The sequence below is a fragment of the Hippoglossus stenolepis genome, chromosome 13 (genome assembly GCF_022539355.2).
Source record: "Hippoglossus stenolepis isolate QCI-W04-F060 chromosome 13, HSTE1.2, whole genome shotgun sequence".
In the NCBI taxonomy this organism is placed as follows: domain Eukaryota; kingdom Metazoa; phylum Chordata; class Actinopteri; order Pleuronectiformes; family Pleuronectidae; genus Hippoglossus; species Hippoglossus stenolepis.
In genome coordinates, this window is record NC_061495.1 from 18,711,921 (window position 1) to 18,739,642 (window position 27,722).

The 27,722-nt window shown below is 41.0% G+C and overlaps 2 protein-coding genes across 2 annotated transcripts in view; both read right to left on the minus strand.

Moving 5' to 3' along the window:
- Positions 1–15,217, minus strand: part of fgf14 (fibroblast growth factor 14) — a 101,529-nt gene extending 86,312 nt beyond the window's left edge. The window contains exon 1 of the mRNA XM_035174294.2: positions 14,300–15,217. Within this exon, the coding sequence (XP_035030185.1) occupies positions 14,300–14,507 (208 nt within the window). The 5' untranslated portion in view covers positions 14,508–15,217. The remainder of the gene's footprint in view (positions 1–14,299) is intronic.
- A 5,536-nt stretch (positions 15,218–20,753) lies between these two features.
- Positions 20,754–22,130, minus strand: LOC118119879 (nuclear factor 7, brain-like; the record flags this gene model as incomplete). Its single annotated transcript, XM_035174293.2, has 1 exon — positions 20,754–22,130. A coding segment is annotated over exon 1 (1,377 nt), but the record flags the coding sequence as incomplete, so codon positions are not given.
- Positions 22,131–27,722: the final 5,592 nt, after the last annotated feature.

The following is a 27,722-nucleotide window of genomic DNA, read 5'->3' on the forward strand; positions in this document are numbered from 1 at the left end:
GGGCAATTTTATTGAGCATGAAAATAATAAAAATAAAGTCTGGATCCTTGTGGTGATATCCAGTAATTACTTTTAGTGACTTGTAGGTATCAAGTATCAGCATCAAGATATTATTAGCACATATCTTTTCAAAGTCATCATGTTGTCAATGTGACTATTTCACAGGTCTTAAGTCCGCCTGACTGCAATAGTGCAGTACCTGAACACTCACTGAATACACAGCCTTCAGAACTTCAGAACATCTCAACCAACCTGAAATTAAAGCCAAAGAAAATGAAAAGTACATCAATTATTGGTCAACGATCACAAAAAGTCAAAGAGCACTAGGATTTTAGCGCAGACCAGACGATGCCAAGTGGCAGATTATCTGGGCACCACAAGTGGTCGAGAAACACAGAAAGTGACAGACTGAGTGACTTCAACCTGGTCATTCAGACAACGCAGGCAACCCAGACAAAAACAATCAGTTCTGCCGACGATGAGAGACAAAGACAGAGCAGCACAGCAACACTGCAGTCTTCACGAAGAAACGTAAATCAAGTTTTCTAACTAACACGATCCCGAACCAAACATTAGAAGCAGCAACATATGGTTTGTCGAAGCAGATCACAGCCTGAGAGAAAACCAGCGAGGCACTAGAAAGTAAAGCAGTATAATTGAAACCTTTCTTGGTTTTATACATTTTGTTTTATGTTTCAAGAGAATTTTTCATTAGGAGTTATTACACTAAGACGACTAGAATGACACAGATTGCATATCTCTACCCACGCCCAACTGAAACCTCTTTTACATTCGCTAGATCTGGAATTTTACTTGGATCTGCACCAAATTGCACACACACTCAGATATCAGGTCCTCAAATATGCCTGATTTTATTTTTCTATCAAGTACCATGCATTAAACCTTGGGCTGGGAAATCTCTGAAAAGGTGTTGGGTTTTTTTAAACACACCCCATCTTGCAATATTGAAGAAAGTGAAGAGAAATTCCTGTCTGGATTTGTCCCTTTGTCCAGATCCACACAAAAAAAGTATTGGGTTTATTCTTGGCTCCCATTCCATCCTTTCACCAAGTTTCATATAGTAGTTTTGCTATCATCTTAATGAGGAAACAAACAAACCAACAAACAAACAGAAAGGGATAAAGACCTAACCTCCGTGGCTCAGGTACCAAATTTGGCAATATAGCCAATATTGTGGGTTATAATGGTCAAACTAAGAAAGAAAATTTGAATTTGAAAAACAGAGAGAGACAGGAAGACAGAGTAAGGGCCGATGCACACTAGAGGATTTTCAACTCTTGATCGGTTTTAGAAACATAGGGAGAGACAGAATGACAGATTAAACCGCACACATTGGACAATTTGGCTCGAGGGAAAGACCACTCACTTGCCATTTGTAGCGACTCGCGATAACTTCTTCCATCTTCCTCAGTTCTTTTATGGCAGTTGGCAACAACTTTTAAGTACATTACCGCCACCTACTGAACGGGAGTGTGTGAAACTTGCATGATTGAACGTGATTTCAGAAGTGTGTTCTGTTTTGTAACAATTTTTTTAACTATGGACATAGTCATGGCTGAGAAGGCGTTTATAGATTTTGCTGTACGAGGCGGTGAATTGGGGATTTATTGTTCTTTTTAGTCACAGCTGTAAAAGTACGCAACATCTGGTCGGTAACAGTTTTTGGTCAGCTCGCTCTCTCTCTAGCTCTCTATTGTGGCTTCCTGTCGGAGCCGATTATCATTAATATCAAACATGATTGATATTTATGATTCGAGATCGGGGAGACTGACTCAAACAGTAGCATTAAGATTATTTTGTAAAAACCGTGGCAATGTCGAAAAAGGGCAAATCAGGTCTAAAATCGTCCTAATTATCCTCTAGTGTGCAGCAGCCTTAAGTGAAAGAAAAAGAAAATGATAGGAGATCATGTTCAGCTTATTCCATCAGCAGGGAGCACAGTCAGATGATGGACAACAGTAATAAATGAGCTGCAGGCCAACAGAGAGTCATGAAATCATATCAGCAATCAATCATAATCAAATCATTGAAATGTACTTCCAGCACAGGAAAGAAGCAGAGCCAGCTGACCTCGCTCTGCGTTTCCCTCCAGCCGTCCTCATAGCTCCTAGCAAGCCATCACTTTATCACTGAGCCTGTGGCTGTGTGATTTGTAGTAACACATACTGTGGCTCAATAACACACTGACACACGCACACGCAAACACACACTGGTATGTTCAGCCTGGTGTGTTTGATAAAGGTTAAAGATGCAACATTTCTGTCATCAGAGCCACAGGGTATGAGACCTAACCTTCTCGTTGAATAGCATCAACAACATGCTAATGCCACTGCATCATTTCCTGCTCCCACATGACGGACTGGAAACAATATTACTAATAATACATGGACTCACTCGACAGACTGTCAGTCCTTTAACACGTCAGCTGCTAGAACACAGAACAAAGTATTTCTTTACTTGAACAGCAGGTCAAATGTTAACAGGTTTTATGAGCATATTTAAAAGGATACAGCCAAATCTTTTTATCTTAATCAAAAACTAAGATTTTCTTGAATGTTGTTTTCTTACTACACCAGGTTGTTGTTTTTTTGCCATTGTTTGGTTACAATGTTCCACATGAGTGGCTTATCAAGAGTATTTTGTTTACTTTCTTGTTTATTTACTTATTTTACTCCTACTTTATTTTCTGTTTTCTTTTATTTCCTCTCATCTGGATCAAGTCTGATTAATATTCTGACCTGTACATAGAGTTTGTAACATTCATCAACAGTGCACAGCCATGGCAGAGCAATAAGAATACATGTACTTTGCCAAAAGTGATACATTTTAATTGCAACTGTTTAACAATTGATCTGATTATTCGTCGATTATAATTGTGATGTATATGTACTGTTACTGCCAAAAAATATCCATCTGTTAATTGAACTGAAATGTTAAGCAGAATTTGTTATATTTCTGAATGTGGACACCTATATTGGCAGATAATTCTAAGTAGTAGTCTTCGTTAACCAGGGGCGTGATCATCTGTGCAGCATTAGATTTAGATCTGCTACTGGAGCTGCACCAAATAGCTACTGGTCATTGTTTTGTTTTCAACACAAGCATAAATCAATTTGACTCTGTAACAGTAATATATAAAGTATATCACTGTAAGTTATGAAATTACAACACTACTTTGGGTTGGATCCAGATCTGGGATAAAATTGGAGAGCAGACGGGGCAGGGGAAAGGAGAGGAGAGGACATGATGCAGCGCGAGTATTAGAATAGAAGCAAAACAACTGTATGAGTGTATTAAAGAGGCTCCTTGAAACAAAGGAGAGACAGAGAAATGGTGGGTAGAAGGATCAGAAATCAAAACACAACATGCAGTTTTGGAATATCTGGCTTTTTTTTTTTTTAAATGAGCCATTTGAATAAAATACAACTTCTCGTCTCTGGTCACCACTGATGGCCTCTAATATAAATAACCACACCTTTGCAGCAGATTGCATTATGTTGACATATAAAGCTTAAATGACAGCTCTGCGGGGTTCCTTTCAATACTCGCTGTAAACACATCTCCACTATAATCATGTCAGCTTTCAGTCTAATGAAGAAATGTCAGTGGGAGAGGATTGTTTAAGAGTTAAGTTGCTGTTTAAAAGGTGTTGCTGAATGGAGAAGCGTTACAGTGAGAGAGCACACTCCTTCAATATCAATGAGTTTTATTACCAGATTTTTAAAAAACAAAACAGAAACTAATGTCAATTTAAGTTCAAGATCCAAATTCAAATTCAAAGTTTTGGAATGATGTGAAAAATTAAAAGTGAAAACTCTTTACTTTTACTCCCACTCATAAACTTGAAACTTCATTTGAATAAAAAATGCTGACTGAATGTAAGAGCGCTGCAGAGGTCACTGAAGAGTGGATCTGAGACGAGAGCCGTCCAGAAACAGAGTCAAGCTGCTGTGTCAAGTTTCTGAGGTTCGTTTTTTTTTACATTGAATACATAAAACCACTAATGATGATTAAATACATAAGAACATACATTTTTTTGTCCATTTCCTCAAACCAACAAATGCACCTTTCTTTTGAATCTCAATCATTCAGTGGTGTTTGTGTGTTACCACATTCCACAAGTAGAACAACAATTATTGCATGAGCATACAAACACAACACAACAGTTAGCATAAAAATGCACAACTAACTTCTACATTGTCCGACCTCAATTCACCTATGAACTATGATATTTAATGTAGCTTTCATAGGACATGCTGTTTGATAACGGACACTAAAAAGGGACATTTTGAAAAATAATATTATAAAATATCTTCTAACTAAATTCATTACCTAAAATACTGTTGATGAAGTTGTACATTCAAAATGTGCCCATTGGCAGGAGCTGATTGAAACAATCAAAAATCATTCAGGCCTCTAGACTGCTGATGTCACAGTATATAATAATACAATAAATAATTTCTGGTTTCTGTCAAATCACTGTAGCATAAGGACGTGCTACACAACAGGTTTTCAAACTAGACTTTACACAAAACATCTTATTAATGCAGCGACACATGACCCACTAAAATCAGTGCTGATTTTTTTTATTTATTGTCGACGTCATTGGCTACATGACATTGGACTGTCACAGTAATCGTTTCATACCCTGAACCCTGGAGAGAAAAGCCCGTCACAGGCCCATTAAAAATGTTCTCATCCATGTTCGGAGGATTAACATCACTTGTACAAAGAGGCATCTCTGACACCTTGTGCGTGTTTAGGTAATGATGATGAACTTCAGAAAGGAGCATGTAGCCAATCAGTCAACTCTGCGGCACAACTGTTCCAACTCCTGCAACAGTAAATAAATAATCTTGTGGCCGGCCTGCATTATTCTCTCTCTCTCTTTCTCTCTTCGTTTCTCTTTGTCATCGTTTTGTCACTTTATTGTGAATCAGAGCGCAGTGCGGCCCAGGAGCCCAGACCACAGCAGCTATCGTGTGTCCAATCCTCAGAGATCTATTCGATATGTCATATGTTCGACAGAACCTGTTTACAGTTGTGTAACACCACCTGCTCCTCACACAATGCTACACCTTCACTCTCAGGCATGGGGGGGATATGTCACAGAGCTCCAGCCAATACGAGCAGGATGAGCCAAATTTCAAGATGATTTATGGAGCCTCCACATGACACAGGGCTGAAAATAAAGTGGGGGAAAGCACAGGCAACCCTATCCTGCTGTGATGACCAATTCGAGATGTACCTCAATTTCCCAGTGTTCCTGGGGAAGAATAGAGCCATCAGGACTGAGCATGTCCTCGGTAAACCCAGTTATAAACTACAGAGGTCAGTAAAATTTGTCCTTGACATGGACTTTAAAAAAATAAGTTTTTGAACCAGTGGCTTCTTGTTTAAGACAGAATTATTGACAAAAGTGTAACTGAGTGTAAGGCACATTAGTTAAAAGTTATATTACAGTGACTGTAAAGTCATACAATATAGTCAATCTTCATAAAAGACAGTAAACATTATTTTAGATGAAGCAGTTGACTGTTTGCAAAACTCTCCCAAATGCGGTTATTTTTTGTCAGAGCTCAGCAACTGTCATAAGCTCTAGCGGGCATCCATATAAACATTGGTGACTTTTCTGTGCAAAAAGTAAAAACACTGGATTAAATAATGCAAAAGTCTGTTGTACCATCAGCTGCCGTCATTAGTGTGTCGAGCTAATTGAGCTTGATTACAATCTATAGCAGTAAACATGTATTACTTCCAAAGCAACAGGCGCTTCATTACCAAACACTGGATTAATAACATGAGAAGAAAACCTACACCTTCCCATATCCTCACTGTGTGAAGCAGAAAAATCCTGTTATTGGTGAATGTAGCATGCTCTCATGCACACCTTGAACAACAGGCACATAGACAGGGCCAGTAAAGACACAGTCAGAGGCACTTAAAACTTTATGGATATTTTTACAGTCCATCATCAACTGATTTGTCACCGTAGTCACAATAACCGAGAACTTAGAAACCCCTTTGACTTTCAGCTGCCTGATCAGAAAGATCAGTAAATAAAAAACGCTACCTGCTTATGAATACAACCAGGTGTTTACACTAGCCATGTTGCGAATGCTACGAATGCTAGCAGTCATAAACAATGATTCATTGTACAATTTTATGATGTAAAATGAAGCCTTTTTTCCTGGTGGCAAAAATTGAACGTATAGAGAAAATTATATTTGTTCTATTGATCAAAGGAGGTGATAGAGCAGAAAGCATTCTGGGAGTCTTCCACAGCAATGACAAAATTAATTCCACTTAGAAACGGAAGAAAAGATGTTTATTGCAACTGTAAGTTTGAATAATTCATGAAAAGCATCGGTGGTGAATCGATCATCAATGTGCGAGGAAACAAAGCCTAACAAGTACAGGAACAATGAGAGGGTGGGGCATAAACAGCAATTAAATGTGTGTCATAAAAATGTGTTTAAAGATACCATATTGTTCTGTGTCACATGAACTACACTATGTAACATTGTTCCTTTAAATATCGGAAGGCCGTTTCCATACCCATTCTCAAATGGCCGATTTAGCTTTAAACATCCCTCAAAACAGCTGCAGAAACAAAGCCGTCATCCGGAAATGAAGAAAGGAACTCGTATGAAATCCTTTTGAGCGGAGAGATTTCTCAGTTCCATTATATGTGATTAGCCTAATGAAATAAACACATAAGACACTTCCTCACAAAGCTGTGCAATTTAGCAGAATCAGCATCATTCACGTTAATCAGACTGTAATTCTCGTTCAGCTACATAATGCTCCTCACAGCCGCCTCTCACGACACAAGTATTAAACTGCATCTGTGACTCAAATCAGAAAGCAAACAACTAATCATCGCTTCTCACTCAGTCGACCTGCAGCTCAAATCTGTTCTTTAATAGCCTAAAAAATATATAGTTTTTTCACTGTTTAGGTAGCATGCAGCTTTGTATGAACTAAATATTTAATATTATTATTTGTGTTGCCACATGGGGCAGTGGAAAGCTCGCGGCAAACAATTCTTGGCAGATACAGGTCCAATATTCATCCTCCTTTTTGGGAATAACTCGCTGCTAAATCCTCAACTGTGTTACCCAACCAGTTGCTAATCGTATCCGTCTGCTTTCTGGTGCTGAGCAGGTAGCACAGACTGTGTGTTTTTGCAGAAAAAACAGGTGCCTGCTGAGCCAAAACACACAGAATCTCTCCATAGAGCTGAGAGGAGCTGCAGTCAGGTGGTAATTATCAGTGTGTTAATGCAGTGACACGAATTTGATCCATTTGTAATATAAAAATACTGATTATAGCAGCTTTAAAGACAACTTACAGTTAAGCTTCTAACTGATGATAAATGTAACAAATCAAAGATAAACATAGTATTGTATCCATACAAAGAACTGATATATTTCATGGTCCCCTGAACTCCCTTCAACCCTAACCTTGAGGAAGCGGAGAGCTGTGCTGTGAAACCATCCACCTGCAGGTCCAGTGACCAGAGTCACCCTTTGGGGCACCCAGCCAGTACCGCATACCCCATCATTCCTCTCACCTCTGCAATCAGGAACATCTGGGAACTAGCACAGCAGTCAATATAGTGCATATCTCCGTCAAGGCCCAAAAGTCGCCCTATACACATAGGAGCTGGATTTTTATTTGGATCTGCACCACATTACACACATTCATAGCGGTCATTCCCCTCAAGATGCCTCGAGAAAAAACACCCTAACTTGTAAATTCCTGGATCCAGGATTGAGCCATTTTTGTGTGATCCTGCTCAATATGTAACAAACAAACGCAGACGAAACATAACCTCCATTGTGGAGATAACTATCCGTTATACAGACAATAAATCACTCATAGATCCTCTGGGGCCTAACTCTCTCCCCTTCCCCCTTTTTTCTGTCCTCCCTCTCTGTGTGCACACTGTCTATAGCACGAGATGATTTGTATGTAAACTCGACTTTCTCGCACAACCAGGAACCTGAATCTCATCACCCCCGCAGGTCATGTTTCTCAAGAGCAGGACAGACACAGCCCAAATTAATTCACTGTGAAAACTGATGATGCCACTGCCATTATCGCATGCACCCCCCAAAAGATATGAAAGAGAGACAATATTTCTTGTTGACCCACGACAAATACCAACTGCAGTCACACGTCACTTCATCCCTCTCAACAAACTGATCTGAAGAGCAGAATGGGAATAAAACTGTGTGGGTCTTTACACTGAGGCTGAGAGAAGAAAATCAACCCTTAATGACCAAAGAGTATACAATTATTTTTGCCTCCTATATCAATGGTTCACTCTTAATGCCTTTCTCTGTATGGAACCGCATTGTGAGGACGGTCATGTGCACTGTCAGCTATTTTTAGAAAGAGGATGACGCTCATAGTATGAAGAAGAACTCTTTTACCATTCCCCTTTGTGGGGGTCGCACCATCAGCTCACTCAGTGTTAGTAAGTACAATTTGTCACATTCTACATTTCTTTCCAGTAAAAACATGACACATAGTTTGTTGTTCGTGGTACATCTTTATTTAATTGAAATTTATTTTCTAAGTTGGGTGAACACAATTAAGCTAATGTCTTCTGTCGTTCTCTTTAATTTGCAACAACACTTACCCTTTGTTTGTACCGAGCTCCTTAGGGAAGAAGCCTGAAGCCTGCAGGAAGTGGTCTTTTAAGCCCAGCCCACAGGAAGTGGAGGAGGCCAAAGGGAGATTGAAAGGGGGGGGGGGACTTAGAATGGGTTGAAACTTCTTTGTTTGACTTTGTTATTATTTATTTAAAGTTAATCCTATTTGTTTGTGTATGTACTTATTTTGATAGGTTGTTTATGTTGTATGTACATAGTGTATTTGTGAAGTTAATGTTGTATGTTTGTAAAGGTTTCCCCTGTGTGCCTGTCTGGACTAGTCCACATGTGAATATATATATATATATATATCTGTTAGTTATGTTGAAACTGTAGTTGCTTTATTACTTAGTTGTCCTCTTTAAGTTTGGGCTGATTTTGTAGTTTTTTCCTACTTCTGTAAATTGTATGGGTATTTTGTTATTTGTCAATCGAAAAAAAAAAAGATTTTCAATTTAATTAAAAGGTAAAAATGACTGTTAACAACTTTGGCCTTTCTGCTGGGTCCCTAACGCCCTTAAACGTGTGAGCTCCAGCGAAACTTGTTAACTGTGACACCTGATAATATGTATAATCAGAAAAGCCACTGCAGTTGGTGCAATTACAGACTAACTGCGAACAGAGGAGGATATTTTTAGCGAACCCTGCTGTTATTCAAATTGTCGGAGTTCGTTTTTTGAATCATACCCATCCCCTTTAATTACACTGCTGTTTCCACAAATTAAACTAGCGTGGGAAAAGACGAGCATTATTCTTTTAACAGCGTTGAACCTGTCAACTATAGTTTACAGCCATACACCTCCAGATGTTGATATATATATTTGCTCAGTTATTATAATAACTTTTAGATAGATATTTTAATTAACTGTATTTCCAGCATCAGAACAAGATATAGCCTCACGCTCTTTCCACACAAATGCAGATAGTTTGCTAAATTAATTTTGAAGTTTGGGCCACCACATGTTTTAGCCTAACCCAAAACAGCGATTTTTACAAATGCCTTTCAAAGTACAGATTTCCCAAAACTGTAACTACTATGCAAACGGCTTCTGTGTATCCGTGTGTACATGCAAAACTGAGCGCTTGGGAAATGATAATGTCCCCGCTTACTTTGTGCAGACCCACTGTTGCTTCGTGTGATGAGCATGCGCCAGAAACAACAACAACAATTGCAGCTTTATAATGGCTTCTCTATGTCTGGTTAGCACTGCTAGGTCTAATTACAAGTCCGCAGCTAAATTTAGCATCACTGCAACACATCACTGTCATTCATAGATGTCTACCTTGCCCAGTATTACTTGGACCACAGCTCTATTTTCTGGTATTTGACAGATCGTTGATGTCGACTTTATTGCAATCTACCTACGGCGATATATTGTGAAACGAAGGTTAAAAAAAAATATCCTCAGGAGTGTGGACAAAAAACTCCATGGCCATCAGGTCAAGCCAGAGCTTGGGGGATAATGCTTCAGTGTACACATGGACCAAGGACAAGCGACAGCATTACAGCGCTGAAGCTTCACTGCGGCCTCCTGGTTCTGTCACACACCATACAGTTGAGTTTCACTTGATCCGCTATGAACCATCACGTGGACGCCTTGGTTTTCTGTGACCTGTGCTGTCACATTGCTGTCATGCTCATGAGCCACTGCTGTGCTACTCTCAGGAAGCCACCTACCGACTTCACACATCCACTGAAATACTGCCCTCCCAGCAACCTGGCTGTTTGCCTTCCACATTCTCCACATTCGCGGCCTTTACAAGTACAAAGCCCTGGACGTGACAGTGAGCCCCATTCAAATGTCTGCCTTTATAACATATGGCCAGATCATGACATAACTTTCTCCTCAAACATTTACCACCAAATGCCCTCATTAGAGCACCGCTATTCACTGTAGTTGCACCACTCAAGGACATTCTCAAAGTTTTACCATGACAACTCTGTGGTCATCGTCATGACTGCTGCACAGGCTGCAGGGTGAAACTTACTGTGTCTCCTTCCATTCCACTGATCCACTTCAGTACATAATTGACTTAATGAAGTACACTCACTCACAAGACATGTTCCCGTTCTGAGACATGAGAGTGGACAGGGTAGGTCAGCGGTGCCAGTTGTACCAGACCCCGACCCGAAGGACAAGCTACCACAGATGAAACAACTTGCTGGAAAACAGGGATGCAGCCGGAAGGAAATTAACAGGTCAGTGACTATAAAGGCTTAGCGAGACTTTATCTGAAGGCAATTTTGCACAAGGGCTTAAAGGGGAAATGTCGTCTTTACATGATGGCACATTTCCATGGATCCACCAAGAAAGTGAGTCATGCTGCTGCGTGCTACAACTTTGACCCAGCGTTTCCCTGACATCAGAATGCAGCATCTCTCTGTGGTTTTATCTAATCCTCAGCCTCACGAAGCAAAGTGACAGCTTCTAGAGTGAGGAGGACTCCAAAGGGAGGAAATGCTTTAATCCACCTAATGTCAGCACAAAAAACACTGCATGTGTTGCATATATAAAAACCAACCATTTCAGGAAATCTACCATATTTTGTACAGACTAATGCAGTATACCACTTAGTTTGAAACAAAAAGGGTAAATACATAATGCTATGCTCTCATGCCGTACCTAGCTGACAATGAGAAAATGCTGGAAGCTCACAAACATGTGGGGCTACGCACAATCACAATAAAGTATAGACAAACTCTCCACACACGTATACCATCACACATACACACTGGAGATCTATGGTGTAACTTACACGGGGATATTCACGTTATAAAACACGATAAAGTGGTCGGTTTTCTTGATTCAATTTAATCTGCAACACTAACACCCCAATTTTATTGCAGCTACTTTGGCTAGTTGGTATTATCCGGCAAATACGACATAGTAAGTGAGTATTTCTAAGGTATATCAAGCGATTTTTCATTGTTAAGAGAGAATAATTAAGAGTTATGCAGGGTATTGGACAATAACATTTGACCTCAATCCCCCAATGTTCAACCCAAATTTAGGCTCTTGTTACAGAAATTAGCAAAAACCTTCAATGTCTTTAGATACAATAGTGATGTAGAGCAAGAAAGTTTTAGAGTGTGGAAAAGGATACAGATAACAATCACTGAATTACAACACAGATGTCCGTATGTGGACAAAGGCTGACAGCCTGATTGACTCTCTGTGTTTTCAGTTCAGTTGTGTTGCCTTGCTGAGAATGCAGCCAAAGAGCAAGTAGCACTAGATCTAGGCCTTCGCAGCCCAAACCTGGTGTGCACTGTGCTGGAAACACCTGCCGACAGAGGATCCTCCATCCTACTACATCTGAGATGCTCGAGGGAGGAAAAACCCTCTGATGTTGTTGAAGGCCCCTCTGTGGCTGGAACAAACCTGTTGTGTGATTGGTTTGACAGTGTGGCTTCAGAACGTTAGCAGCTCTGAGTGATAAGAAACACTACAGCACCCCACTGACACAGTCTGCGTATTGGCCCACTTCATTTCGCAGTAAACCACCGGCTCTGTCTGCTGCTTCAGCACAAACCCTGACCGTTGTGCCCACGCCATCAGTTCATGATAATTCAATAATGAGCGTCCAAAAGGTTAAACGTGGAGTACGCTTGTCTTGAAAGGCACACGGCTTCATAATTCGGAAATCTGACGGTGAGTCTCAATGTTGGTCGACTGGCTGCGTGGTGTTGAAGCAGGAGTTCGTGTCTCGATGAGCTGCTATCAGTCCGTTACTCAGGCTTAGGTCCAAATTGTGCTTTGAATGCAATCTGCATTTTTGCATGTGGAAGCCTTACACATCACTGCCTTAATCTTTCAAAGATAAATACAAGCCTAACTTTGAAGGAGCTCACAGGTTGTGTGACAACAACTGGTTGAAGATATTTCAAAAAATGTTAAGTCCTATAAACATCGGGAACACAAAATATTTTCTTTTCTACACGGGGTCTTTTTTAAAGTTGCAACTCTTTTAAGCTAACATGGTCGACATCTCCATATGTTGCTCATATACATCCATTCTCCATACCGCTCCATATCCTCTGGGCCTACACCGGAGTGGCGATCAGCACAGGAACATATCGGAGGGCCCACTTAGAGACACTAACAACCATTGACCCAGCCAAGCCCGGATTCATACATGTAATTTTTCCATGATACACATTATATGGACAAGTAAGAGGATATTGCCTGCTATGATGTGGGTTTGTTTGCAAATCATTAACCTACAGATAAATGCAACTTTGGACCTCCCTTTTATTCTTGTTATTGAGCAGCCTTCTGAGTAATTTTGTCCCTGATCCCTGACACCAGACAAAATCTAGAAATGTTCCCAAATTCCTGTTAAAGTTTAACTTCCTCTTGAGGAAAGCAGCTATTTACCATTACCCCAAGTCTTAAAATACAATTATGATGGTTGCTACGTGAAAGTGGGGCCTAACTAAGCCTTGACTGTCATCTAAAGTGTGCACTGCCATACTGGAGAGACACAGCGGAAGCCTCTATAAAACAGACTGGGTGTTGTAGATGACAGCAGACAGTGTTTTTGTCGTAGCTCCTGCAGTATCAGCGTGGCAAAACGGTCCACTGAGATGATGATCTACTACACTGCAGTTGCAGTGTGGAGGAACTGAATACTGCTGCTGAGCACATCATCTTCAAACCCACAAGCTGAACTGTAGTCACCCGCACTGCTCTCCTCCTCCTCCTCCTCCTCCACCTGCATGGAGCTTTTCTTAACAGCCTGTTGAAATAAACACACCTGATACTCTACACTGTGTCATTCAATTAACCACACATTTAACCAGCAACTCCAGTGTGATCCTGAAGGCTGGTGTGCTGCTTAAATATCTGTCTGCCGCCGAGATGCAGGGATTCGCATTAGTGCAGTTCTCTCTCCTCATGTCCTATTCGCACCTCGGCTGCCCTGGCTGCCTCCAACACAACCAAAAAAACAAGTCAAGTGCTGACATAAAATCACGTTTTGCCCATTTCTCCTGATGCACAGAAGCACATGAGGAGGAGATAGACGTGGGGGTCTGTCTCCTCCGGCTGGCTCGCTGAAAACAGAGCCCATTGAAGTGGTGTTGCAGAGAGGGGGGGAAATGCTGCTGCAGCAAACCCGAGGATGGAATAATCTGGTTATAAAGGGGAATCAGAATAGAGCAGTGTGCGTGGATCCGATCCAGTGCAATTACATCTCGTGCAAGTGTGTGTGTGTGTGTGTGTGTGTGTGTGTGTGTGTGTGTGCATGTGTGTGTGTGTGTGTGTGTGCCATTTAAAAGTTAGGCGATCATGGTGCCGTGGTGATGCAGCAGGGGGGTTTTGTTGTGTGTGCTGCGTGCGTGCGCGTCCCCAAAAACCATGGGCTCGCCGAGAGTACAGCTGCACAGAATAAGTTGTTCCCCCTCCTCCCGGCGCCTCTGCATGATCCACTCGCTGCAGGAATATGATTGCAGATCTATCACCATTACAACAAACACACACGCACACACACACACACACACACACACACACACACACACACACACACACAAGCACACGCACACGCCGGTCTCTCTCACGCACATCAGCGCCGGTTCGGAGGGGAGTGCACGGGCGTAATGGTGATGCGCTTACCACTTGGATTCTTGTTTTTCTTAAGACTCTTGCCACAAAGACACTGCAGCATATGCGTTCCTTTGCTGAAAATGTTCCAAAGAAACCACATTGATTTGGGCGAAGAGCAATCCAGTGGCTTAAACACCCAGATATAGATGAGATCCTTGCGGTTGCATAATAACACAATTGGATCAGTTCCCCAGGACAAGGATGCCAATTGTAGCATAGAAAAATCCGGGGTATCCAAGTCCTATGCGTTTTCATTCACGTGGCAAAAAAAAAAAAAAACGAAAATATTCACTGCCTGTCAGACTTCGTAATAAAACGCGTGTGAATGATGCCTCCTCAACTAGTCGACGGTGGAGAATACACTCTGTCAATTGCATGTGTCGCACCGGGAGGGGAGACGGTGCCGCCAGGAGAAAAAAAAAACAAAAACACAACTAACGTGAGAACAGTGGAACACGGCGGGTTTCCGAGGAGAGGATCATTGCCTGTGAGTTCATCACTCTTGAGGAGAGGAGGGTGGATCTGCACAGCATCAGAAGCCAGGGGAGGGATGCATCCTAGGCACAGACTGCTGCAATGACAGCCCCAGCGCAACACCACATTGCCGGATCAAGTCCAAATGCGCTCCTCCTAAACAGCAGCAGCAGCAGCGAGGTCAGGCAAACACCATCAGCTCTGGTTTGGTCCCACACTGCAGCGCCGGTGTTCATAAAGCCAGGCTCCTTGGAGTGTGTGTGCGCGCGCGCGTGTGTGAGTGAGTGAGTGAGTGAGTGTGTGAGAGTGTGAGAGTGTGTGTGTCTTCTCCCCCCCCCACCGTCTCTCTTTTTGCAGGGTATTCTCTCCTCAAGCCTCCTCAGCACCACCGCGCCACTGGCGTCTCCAAAAGTGCGGCGCGCCTGCACGAAAACATTTGCATGAATTTGCTCTGTAGCGCCCGGACCTCTGTTTGGAAAATAGACGCGGAGGAGGGGTTAAATTGAAAGATTGGCTTTCCATTACGTAAACACGTGGTTTCTGCGCCGTCATATCACTGATGCTCCTGGGGTAAAAAAAAAAAATGAGGATCTGAATGAGATGACTGTCCCACGCCGCGTCTTGGAAATGAGGTGTTCTGCATGTCAGGTTCCTCTCAGTGTGTCATTTGTTGGCTCTCAAGTAAGTTGTGCCTGTTGACACATTCACAGCAAGTTGAATGACTTGAATTTAAAAGCAGAACACAATTATTGATTCATAAGAACTGATAAGAACTCTAGATAGCAGCATAAAGCATCCCCTTTTGTCCGTAATCCGTAATTTATCATGTGCTTACGATAAGATAAGATAAGACATAGTCAAAAAAACAGACATCAGTTAAGTAATAATGAGTACATGTGCAATACAAACTTTTATCAAATTATAAATGGAATAGAAATCATATCGACAGTGTAAACAGAATATAACCACAAATGTCCCATTAATATACAGTAAGAGTGGAGTGCTGGTCAAGATGGGCAGCAGTGAAATAAGAAAACATTTATATAAAAACAAGCAGGGACAAATAACACATAAGAAAACAGTGATGATGGAAAACCAAGAACAGAAACATGGAGGAATCAATGGCAAACATTGCTGCTCCCTTCATCTCACTAAGACTGTTTCTTCTGTATAAATACTTTAAACACCACAGACATTATACACATCTCCATCCTGGCAGAGGGATCCCTCACATGTGACTCTTGTCCCCTTTTCTTTTATAAAAGATTATTGTTTTTGGTAATTTTTCCACATTTTAGGCGATGGTCAGGAGCAGAGAAAGTCACACCTTGTTTAGCCCATGAGGCAAATTTCGATTTATGAATATGGGCTGTACGAATAAAATTTGATCGATAGATAAATGCATCGGAGTTAATAAAAATCACACGTTAAAAGCAAGGACATTATTTTATGAAAATACATCATTTAGAAACATTTAAATGTATTATTGAATGATAATGGTTACTGGCGGTGTTTAGCTCCCGCATCCCTCAGGGTCAGGAGGCGGTTATTGTTGATCAGGACGTCTGTTTCCACTGTGTGACTACCTTTCTCCAAGGATTAAAACATTTTCCATCGCACATTGTTTTCCCCTGATTATGTCTGTGCCCACACCAGGCAGGGGTTATGGAAACAATGTGTGTGTGTGTGTGTGTGTGTGTGTGTGTGTGTGTGTGTGTGTGTGTGTGTGTGTGTGTGTGTGTGTGTGTGTGTGTGTGTGTGTGTGTCTGTGTGTGTCAACAGCAAACTTCCATTTTCTTTCTTTTCTCCATCCAACATCATTTTTAAATTTGCTTCGCGGCTCCAGTGGTTCGTTTTTACTGTTTCTCTGCTGAATGTGTTTTTCATACTTCAGATCTGTCAGCGTGACTCCCTCCCAGCACAAGTGGCAGAATTCAGTCTGTCTGCCAGTATGTGGAAGAGGACCCATTAGCTGCTCAGTGTAGTTTGACCCCACTCACAGGTGCTACACAGTGTTTGCCAGTAAACCAAAAATACAAAGGGAAAACTAATGACCAAGATTATAGCCCCAGGAGAAACAAATGACCTACTTACAAACTGCACATTTTATCTTCTTTCCTGCTTTTCTAAATGTATTAGTCAGGAATGAGTATTGAATTCTCACTTATTCGGTGATTTGCTGTAAAAATATGAGGTCAAGGAAAAAGGTTCACTTGAATTTAGTGGGATAGAGTGTTGCATTGCACCATTTCAGCAATCCTTCCATTTTCGAAATTACTTCAAAAACTAGCATTTAAGTAGCACGTGACTATGACACATTGTTAACCTGAACAGTACTGACTCATCAGCATTGTGGGTACAGCAATCAAACTGCCTATCTAAGAAAAACAACAACTGGTTTTCTTAATGAGTAATGTTTACAGTTTACGTGGATCATTGTTTCTGAGTGAATATCTTTAATTATAACTCCTGAGTATTCAGTGGGACGCAGCATCTGCCATCATCAATGTCACAACGTTGAGGCTCAGTCAGAAAATTCAAGACAGTAATGGAGTAAAATGATTCAAATTACTCGGTTTTTGTTATTCAGTTGTCATTTTAAATGAAAATGACAACATAGCTATGTTGCTATGCTATCGCTGTTATGCTCTAAGAAAACGTGATGTACTGTAATGTCATGTCTGTAACGAAAAACATCAGTCAGTTAATAACAAACATCACCTGATATTTTCCAATAATCCTTTCTCATAATCATCTCCTTTTTTTAATGGACAATTAACGATAAATATAGACGATTCATAATTAACAAGCTTCTTTTACCCAAAGTAACTTCCTGTGAGCAGAACAGAGAAAAAAACAGCTGAGTTTTGCGTAAACAATATTAGCCACAGCGCGGGAGGCTTGATGAGAGACTGCAGGAGTTCATTAGTGGGTCTGTGTTGTGTGTTCATCTCTGAATTACAGCATTAATCCACTTTAATGACCTAGTTTTGTGGCGCCCAGGTCTTGTCAGTTGTCTTTGATAACTGGTTCCTCTGGGACGTGGGCCACTTTGAAACAAAATGATTCCTGATTGACTTTCTTCTACGCGGCGTTGTACTTTTTGCTGTGTCACTGTTTGAAAGCTAACTGCGAGGAATTTCTAATTGATTGTCAGTAATAGACATGAAACTTTCAATTACTGGTAGTTTGCACGCATTGTGTACCTGCTAACACATTTGTTGCACACACACACAAAGCCACAGAACGCCGCCCTCACACATGTATCCAGTATGACTCCCCAGATAAAGGGTGAATGCCTTTATTTGAGCAGTTTGCATGTTTGTGTGGGGTCAAATAGACTCATTGTGGAAGCAGCACGTCGGAGGAGTACACTGCGGGCGCTCCACTTCTCTCCCTCTGCAGAGGCCTCTCATGTCATCCTCCCTATCGATCCATCTACTGTAATGTAAAGTATCATCGCACCCTGGAGAATATCCTCTGACAATTTTGTCAGGGATGATTAGAATACTTCTTTTTGATTGCCCAGGCTGCGGCCGGCAGGAAGTGGCTCCCCTGTGGGTTTTTAACAGCCGGTTTTCTCCCGATGGGAAAAACTATCTTGGGTTAAGATGCACAGAGACAAATGGACTGGACCCAGTTTTACTCCTGGTCTCTGTGGTTTTACTGTACACGTTTAAACAAGCGCACGCATAGGGAAGTATAGTGTGAAGAATTGCATGTGTGACTGTTGTGGAGATGGAGTATGTATAGAGTGATTCATATAAGGGAAAAACATAAGAAAAGTAGCTTTTGAACTTAATAACAAACAATCCACACATAATTTACTTGTAATTTTAAACTGACGCTTTAAATTAGAGAAGTAAATAGTCAACATAACTGAAATCCATCACAACATTTTTGGACTTCAGCATATTGGCAGAATTGTGATAATTCAAACATCTTATTTATATCAACTACTAGATTTTAAGTAATGGATATCCACAGACATCAGTATCCTAATGTGCTCTCTTGAACGTTTTCCAGTCTCTTTAATTTATTGTTGTGAGCGTTTCCTGCCAATTAAACCAATTTTTTAAAGTATAGCATAAATAATTCAGCCTGAAAACTGCTGCAGTTTCATGCTCATTTTATCATGTAATCTTTAATAAAGTTGAATGGACCTGGACTGGATGCAAGTTCCTTAAATCTTTGCTTTTGATTTGTGCAGTTAATAAAGGGGAAAGTATGCATTGACGTCAAACGAGGCAGTGCACTGTCATGTAAGTTAATTAATATAATGAAGCTTTTTCAAAATTCTATCATTCATGCAAGGAAATGTACTTCCTTAATTAGCCCGTTGTGATTTCATTTAGAAACTTGTGCTTTTGCCCAAGTCGGGGGCCAACGCTCTCAGGGAACGCTACAGTGGGACCACATGTATGTCCGTCACCCGCAGCCAACATGTCTACCAATCAGAGATGGAGAGGGAGCCGTGTTTGGCACTGCTCAGAGCAAGTGCTTGGTAGAAAATGAACAGCTGCTGTGAACCAAGTCAATCAAGACCAAACACACACACACACACACACACACACACACACACACACACACACACACACACACACACACACACACACACACACACACACACACACACACACACATTCTCTGTATTGCTCGTATAACTTTTAGACCATAACTACTAAATCCACAACACAACTCACTGGATTAGACAGATGCAGCTGTTAATGATATCATAGTGGGTGCATGTCATACCACATATGGACATGCGGGGACAGAGACATGTAAAAGACACTCGAGCGTCCAGGTTCGTCCGTTCCTGCTCACTGATGCTCAAACGTGGTGCCACGTGTGATGTTTTGATATCAGCTCTTCAACCACTCCAGCGCACCCACATTGTGAGTAATAGGGCAAAGAGCAATAGAGCAAATTGAGGAATCCCACACACATAATGACCAACTCCTCTTTAAAATCCACTGTGACCAGCAATATTCATTACTGCAGAGAGATAAGGTCAATGACACAGGCTCAGTGCAGATTTAGACACCCTCCACTGTACAAGCTAACCAGCCCACAGTCACAGAGCACTAGTAATACACTCTAATTCTGTCCACCAGGATATACAGCACAGCATTATGGCTAATGATGGTCACAGGCCTGTGTTATTACTGTTCAGTATGCACAGATATATACATATACTATAATAACATAACAGAACACAACATAATATAACATCACATAGCATATAGGATAGCTTAGCATAGTATAACAGAACAGAACAGAACAGAACAGAACAGAACAGAACAGAACAGAACAGAACAGAACACAAAATAATAATTCATGAATAAACGTATATATATAACTCAATTTAAAAACCTGACACTATCTGAGTGTTAAATCCTACTTAATGACACATAATGTCATATTTACTTTTCAACTTAAAAAAGGTCAGAACTCTGTTTCTGTTTCATAGTTTTTATTATTTTGATCACAATATTAAAGTCACATCACTAGGCTGCTGTTGAATAAACACTTTTACTGACAGACTCATTTTGGCTTCATCACATCAAACAGACAAATGTCCATATATGTTGGATTATTTCATATGTGAACAGACTTTATGTGATTAAACATGAATTATGTCTCATGTGTGAGTTTTAATCAAGTTTGTTGAACGTGAACAATGATCAGCTGTTATTGATAAATGTGTTTTTATGTGGATCTTCAGCAGTTTGCTCAACTTCATGGATCCACACAAAATCTGAATGATAGAAAATATTTTCCATGAAAATAAAAAAACAACCAAAGATAAAGATCAGAAAATAATGAAATCTTTTTACACACGTGGAAAAGTCGACAGTAGAAATAAAAATGAGTGAGAAGTAAAAGGAGAAATAAACAAAGCTTTAGAATAACGAGTTTAACATTTAAATTCAGCAGATTTCTCTTGAAGAAATAAACATTATGAATAAAATCTTTATCTCTTACTGCTCTGATCCAGCGTCACAGAGACATTCACAGGTAACAGCTTCAAGTGATCTCTGATGCTAAAGAATGGAAACATCTTCTGAGTGAAAGTGTGTGTGAAGGTGTGAATGTGTGTGTTAGTATCAGGATCAGAGAACGACAGTTCTCCTCTGTTCCAGTCCAGTTTCACTCTGATCCTCTGGATCTTCTGCACAGAGAGAACAGATGATGCTGATGGTGACATTAATGTGTATTTACCTTCATGGAACCTTATTCTCCATGATTCAGACAGATTGTCTCCCTTCCTCTGGACAGACTCTGCTGACACACCCAGTGCCCAGATTGTACTGTCTCCAACCAGGACGTCCCAGCTGTGAGTCCCTGAGTTAAAACCCTCAGATCCCAGGACTGAGAGGTAATAATCAAACCTCTCTGGATTGTCAGGAAGCGTCTGTCTCTCTCCTTGTCTCAAACTGGTCAGATCTTCAGACAGGACGAGTTTTGGATGAGCAGAGTTTGGGTCCAGAACCACAGGACTGTAGGAGACCATGTCCTTCATCTTGTTCCAGATGTTGAAGCTCAGGTTGCCCAGATGTTTGGCCTTGTCTATCAGAGCTCCTGAGGCCAGCTGTGGATCATCCAGCAGGGGGCGCTGCTGGACTCGTTCCACTGCAGCCTTGTAGTTGAGCAGGAACGAGACGTCTTCAGCTCGCAGCTCGTCCTCTGTGGTTCTGATTGTTTCTGAAAGAGCCGTTATGTCTCTGCTCAGAGACTCAATCTTCTTCTTCATCATCCGACTCTTCTGCTCCTCTTCCTCCCTCAGTGCAGCCATCCTGGCCTCCTCTTCCTCCTCCAGAAACTGATGAAGCTTTTTAAACTGCTCCTTGATCTGCATCTCTGTGAGTCCGGCCTGGTCCTTAATGTGTTCTGCTGTTTGTTCAAACTCTACTTTAACACGTTCAAAACACTCTAACTTCCTCTTCAAGGGCTCCAGAGTTTCCTGAAGCTGCTCCTTGTGTTGTTGTGCAACTTCATTGATGGGTCTGATTCTGTGGTCGGTGTGTTTTTCTGAATCTCTGCAGACGACACACACTGGCTGATGATGGTCCAGACAGAAGAGTCTGAGTTTCTTTGAGTGCTGACTGCAGAGAGCCTGTGAAGAGCTCTGATCTCTCTCCTGTAAGAAGGTCTCACACAAGTTCTTTAACGCCAGGTTACAAGGTGGTTCCCACTTTGAAGATCTTCTCTTACAAAGTGGACACACTTTTACTTCTTTGTTTTTCCACCATCTCTTCACACAGTCTTTACAGAAGCTGTGGCTACATGACAGAATGACAGGATCTCTGAAGACATCTTGGCAGACGGGACAGCAGAGATCCTCTTCTGATCTGGAAGCCATTGAGTCTCCAGGTGAAGCTGAAAACAGACAGTCAGTCAGCCACAGCTCCACGAACTTCACTGAGGTTTACTTCCCCTCTGAGTCGAGGTGTTTGTTAAACTCACGGTCAGTGTGTGGAGCGTCGGCAGGTTGTAGTTTGACTCTTCTCTCCTGTAGCTGGACTCACTCAGGACGTTTGGTCTAGTTTGGTCTAGTTTGGTTTGGAAGGTGAATGTGATCGTCTGGTTTTCAGCCTGCGTCTCTTCAGGGAGGAACAGATGTTTCCTGGTTTCTCTGGTGTGTCAGGACACGATTGTAAAAAGTAATATCAAAGCCTTGGATTTGATAACTGGTCAAAAGTCATTTGGCAGCAACAAGCTCACACAGACAAGAGACTTGGTTGTAAAATAGCTGCTTGAATATGATCGTTATCTGCTCAGGGTTCAAAGTATAATAATAATGATAATAATAATCCTTACAATTTCAATAGGGCCTCCCACTGTTCAGTGCTCGGGCCCTAATAACACAACACCACACAACATAGCATAGCATAGCATAGCATAGCATAGCATAGCATAGCATAACACAACATAACACAACATAACATAGCATAACATAACATAACATAACACAACATAACTAAACACAACATAACACAACATAACACAACACAACATAACATAACATAGGATAACTTAGCATAGCATAACAAACAACCCAACACAACACAACACAACACAACACAACACAACACAACGCAACACTAGAGGAATAGATGAATGAATAAATAGAAAAGACATAAAGACATCTGCTCTTTGTAAATAGAGGAGGTCAATACTGGTTTAAACGAGGAGGCGAGAGGATGCCTCTCATCACTTACAATGATTACACCCTATTTGTGACTCTGTCTCTCTATATATTACATATTTGTAATGTAAACTCCAGTATAGACGGTATCTTGTCGTCATTAACGTGATCGCCCATAATAAGACTCCTTTTTGCTCCCTCACTCTAATGTTAGACCTCATCCACTCCTCCCACAAACCCCCCAGGGTCCATTTCATAGATGTTCAATAAACCCTGTCGAGTTTCAGAAATATAGGAGACCAGTTGGAGATGTAATCAACTTTGCATTGATTTCAACTGTTTAATGAATGTAATGGTCTTCGTATTAGCACAGGGACTCTCTTTCCCCTGGCAAGTGACATGTTTTTCCCCCCATCTATTAAAAACCACAAAGCAGAGATAAGATCGTTCACGGTTTCGATGCAGTCCTGTATTGTCTATAATTGGAGACATCTGTCATAAAAGGCATGTGGCTGAAATGTGGATGTTCTCAGTTTCCCTTTGGGCGAGGCACTGTACTCAGTGCTTTCACCGATCAGTCAGCCAAAGCATGAGGAAGAGCCCACAGTCAAATAAAGCTGTGAATAAGTGAGTTGGTATTAGTAATGGATGCTGCAGTGGTCGCTTTCATGCCAAGCATCGTTCAGCGAACTCCACACGCACACGTCTTAATGATGCACAGGGCCTAAAATAAAACCCACTCGATTCATGTCCTTTTATAATCATCTCTCATGGAGCGTCCTGTCCGGTGAGAATTGTCCGTATATTTGTGTCCTTATCATAGGAACACTTCATACAACCTGAGCTCTCTCTGTTTAACAGGTTCCTTTCTCCTCGTTTTCTTTTCTCTCGATGAGATGCATTACTCTTCTCCATCTGGCTGTGACATGCTCATGAAGCCAGTGTCTACCCAAACGTACACAGCATATGTGCGGTCATGCGATTGATTAGTTCCTGCTGCGCCAACAAGATAATCAATATTCCAGCTATTTCACCCTCTCTTTAACCACTGATCTGTCATGTAGTGAATCAGTGTGTTCTGCTGCGTGCACTTTATCCCGCTCCCCCTTTACAGACATGTACAGATTGTACAAGTCACCGTAACAAGGAGGATAACAGATGATTGTGCACAATTGGTACAAGAGCAAAATGCAACAAGCAGGTGGACGATAGATGTGATACCATCAGGATATTTTGTGTGTGAAGCATGAGGTAGATGTTTCCTCCTCTTCTTTACTTCACACCGGAGGAGCCAGGTTTTGGGAATATTTGACGTGTCCCGTCAGTGACTGTGAAAGCAATTTAACAGTTTCACTTTGACATATTAATATTCCCAGATTCTGCAGTACATATATGACTAATTCTGCATTATTTTTACATTGCTGTGTGTAGTCGGAAAATGTGGACAATGATGGTCTTATTTTATTATTATCATATTTTTAATTTACCACTGAGTTTAAGATGGAAACTTTAGTCTCGCAACTTCTTTATGACACGCAACATCGCAATGTCTATTCCTCTTGTGAAAAAAGTTGCAAAGCGGGTAATAAAGCTATAGTTTTTGTACACAAAGTTACGTTGGGGACTGGCTCAATAAATATTATCCTCTCCATGACATCATACAGTGGCTCTTGAATGCAGCACCGTTCAGCTGCCCACTGCCTTCTATCAGATTTCAGAGCCTTTCATGAGCACATGAATGCAACTCACACATGTGGTGGACCTTTCCATGCTGTTCCTTCAACTGCATTAACTCACAACAACAAATGTTAGTTTTCACACCAGACTGAAAACATATTCAACTGGAGCTTGAACATTGTTCATACTCAGCTATGTTTTGGTTAATTTATTATATTTCTGTTATATTTATTATTTTAAATAATTATCTGTAATTATTTGTTTATTATTGTTTCTTTTATATTGGATTCATATTTTTTATGCCTGGCTTTTGTATTGTGTAGGGAACCCTTCTGTATCCATGGACACACTGTGTGACGTTGAGCGGGTCTTCAACGTACCACCGTGGTTCGATCCCTGGCTCCTCCAGCCTGCATGTCGAAGAGTCCTTGGGCAAGAATGACATAACATAATTAACAATGAAATTGAATGATATGTGATACAAAGGCAATACATATAGATGCACTGCAAGAATATGTGTGTGTGTGTGTGTGTGTGCGTGTGTGTGTGTGTGTGTGTGTGTGTGCGTGCGTGTGTGCGTGTGTGCGTGTGTGAGTGTGTGTGTGTGTGTGTGAACGAGTGAATGTGGACACAAAGACAAGAAAAACCCTACATAATGTCAATTTATCAGTATGGACCCACATATATTCTCTCTCTAACAGGAAGGAAAATGTGACAGAGACACAAAGATTTAATCAATAAAGATGACCCTGTTTGATTCATAGTAATTGAGACGCATTGTTTGCTTTTTGCAGGTTTTAAACCAAGATACAAGGAAAAGGGACTTTGCCAGAAACCACAAAGCTAAAATGCTCAGAAAAGCTGAAGTTGCTTATGGAAACAAAAGAACATTTATAATTGTGATCAGAACCGAGGTTCCATCTGAAAAGCATAAATCTGCGTTTGTGTTGGCTAACTGCAGTCGATGACTTCAGCATGTTACTGTACTTGGTCTCACTTCGGTTAATTTGTTATCCTCATAACTCATTCCGCTGTTATGTAACGGCACTGTGGTTCTTTTTTAACTTGTAAAGACGGCATCTTTCATTATTTACAACCTTTCATAGCACAGATCTATCCGGGATTATAGGCCTGTGTGGGTTTGAGTGATAAAATGGGGCAAACTTCCTGCATTCAGGAGGAAGTGCAGCATTTATACGCAAAACTGTCGTCAAAAGAGCCACTTTTACAGGGATGAAGCCTATTTCCGAGTCAAGCCATCCATTCCTCTGTAGCTCGGCAGCATTAATATAGCGGCAGGGCTGAGAGCGTATAGTGCCTCCGAGTCGTTACCTATTCTGCCATCCATTAGCTACTTTAAAACCCCTGTCTATAGAGAAGAAGGGTTTTTCCGTTTTGTTAGAGTTAGGGTTTTGTCATTGTTTACCAAGGAAACTGTTTGGAATTAGTTTTGTTTGGGATTTTGTGGGTAAATACAACTGGGATTTATAACGCCGCCGTATTAAAACACCAGACATGTGGGTTTTCTGCAGTTTTTTAATAAGAGACTGTGGGCTGTTTTACTAGATTGCGGCAGAACAGGCTCAACTCCAAAAGAAGTCATTGGTGTGTCCAGAGACATCTCTAATCTCTGTTTCTATTTTTAAAAAGGTCAAAGGTTTGTAATGCCTCCTGAGCAACAATCTGATAGATGACCACTATGTGACACCTTGTCTTGGACTGGTCCTCTCACGATGCATGACTGTTGAAGGCAACTTATGCATCAATATTCACAGAGAGTTAGGCTGTAATTTGTACAATGGCTGCAAAATCAAACCCCTCGATCACAGGTGAATGTTCAGTAAATCCTAACAAGCAGACTGGGAGCCGGTGATGCAGACACCGCTAAACAGGATCTTCTCAAGGGACCTGTTACCATAGTCCCTTTCCATCACACAGAAAATAACTAGATCCAGATCCTGACCCTGGGGAAATGCTCATATACTCCTCCTGCTGATCTCACTGTATTTCTGGCCTGAAGCATCGACTAGAAAGATATAAGCTCCAAGGGAAATCCTGCTATTTTTCTCAATCAGTGGCGACGGTTGCTGCGTCTTAAATCAGATACTTCGATTAGAACACTCTCATACACTACGCTGTGCACTGCCGTGGTGCATGGACTCTGACTGGGTGGTGTTATCTCAAATCGTATACGCCTGTTGTGCACTCATGCACCTGAAATGACGATCACAGCTTCTGACCGCCAAAATAATCACCATCTGCCTTGTTCACTTGACCTCAAAATGAACACTTTACTTTATCCTGTGTGCCCCCGTTTCACATGATGTGAAATTATGCCTCCATCTGTCAGCCGCATGTTCTTCTTTCCTCTGCTGCCATTTTCACAAGTTTGAAAAATATTGGTGGCCCCTCACCCTCTGCCCAGATGGTGACCATTGAGGGGGAGAGGTGTCCATCCTTTCTCACCCAACTTTCATCTGTTTTGATTCCTACAGATTTATATTTCTTATGCCATGAATTTTGCTATAATGGTCGGTAAATGGACAAAGTCACACATTTGAAACTGTGGGTGGAGGTGTGCAAAGTGTTTCTGATCACAGTGTCATTATTTGAGCAATAAATGTAAAGAAAGCTGCTTCCTTAAATTATTGGTTTTTAATGCACATTAAATCTAACTAAACCACTATGCATCTGGATTATCACAATCAAATATGAATAGTCATGGAGTATTGCACCTACAAAGTTGGGCTCTTTTATAATAAACTAAAATATATAAATATAAATATTGTTTTATTGGCTTTATGATTGTCATGCAGCATTTACAACACATAACAACAGATCATTATATATCCATACATTTACACTGTACATATTAGTTTAATTCAATTCATATCTTTCTATATTGGTTATATACCTTAAACTTAAGTATTGCATGTTACTTATTACTTACTGATGCTTATTTTGTCTGTTGCTGCTGTAATACTGCAAATGTCCCCATTGTGGGACAAATAAAGGATTATCTTATCTTATCTTATCTTATCTTATCTTATCTTATCTTATCTTATCTTATCATATCAGGTTTAAGATTAAAACTATAGCTTCAGGAGGAAAGCAGTACAAACACACACA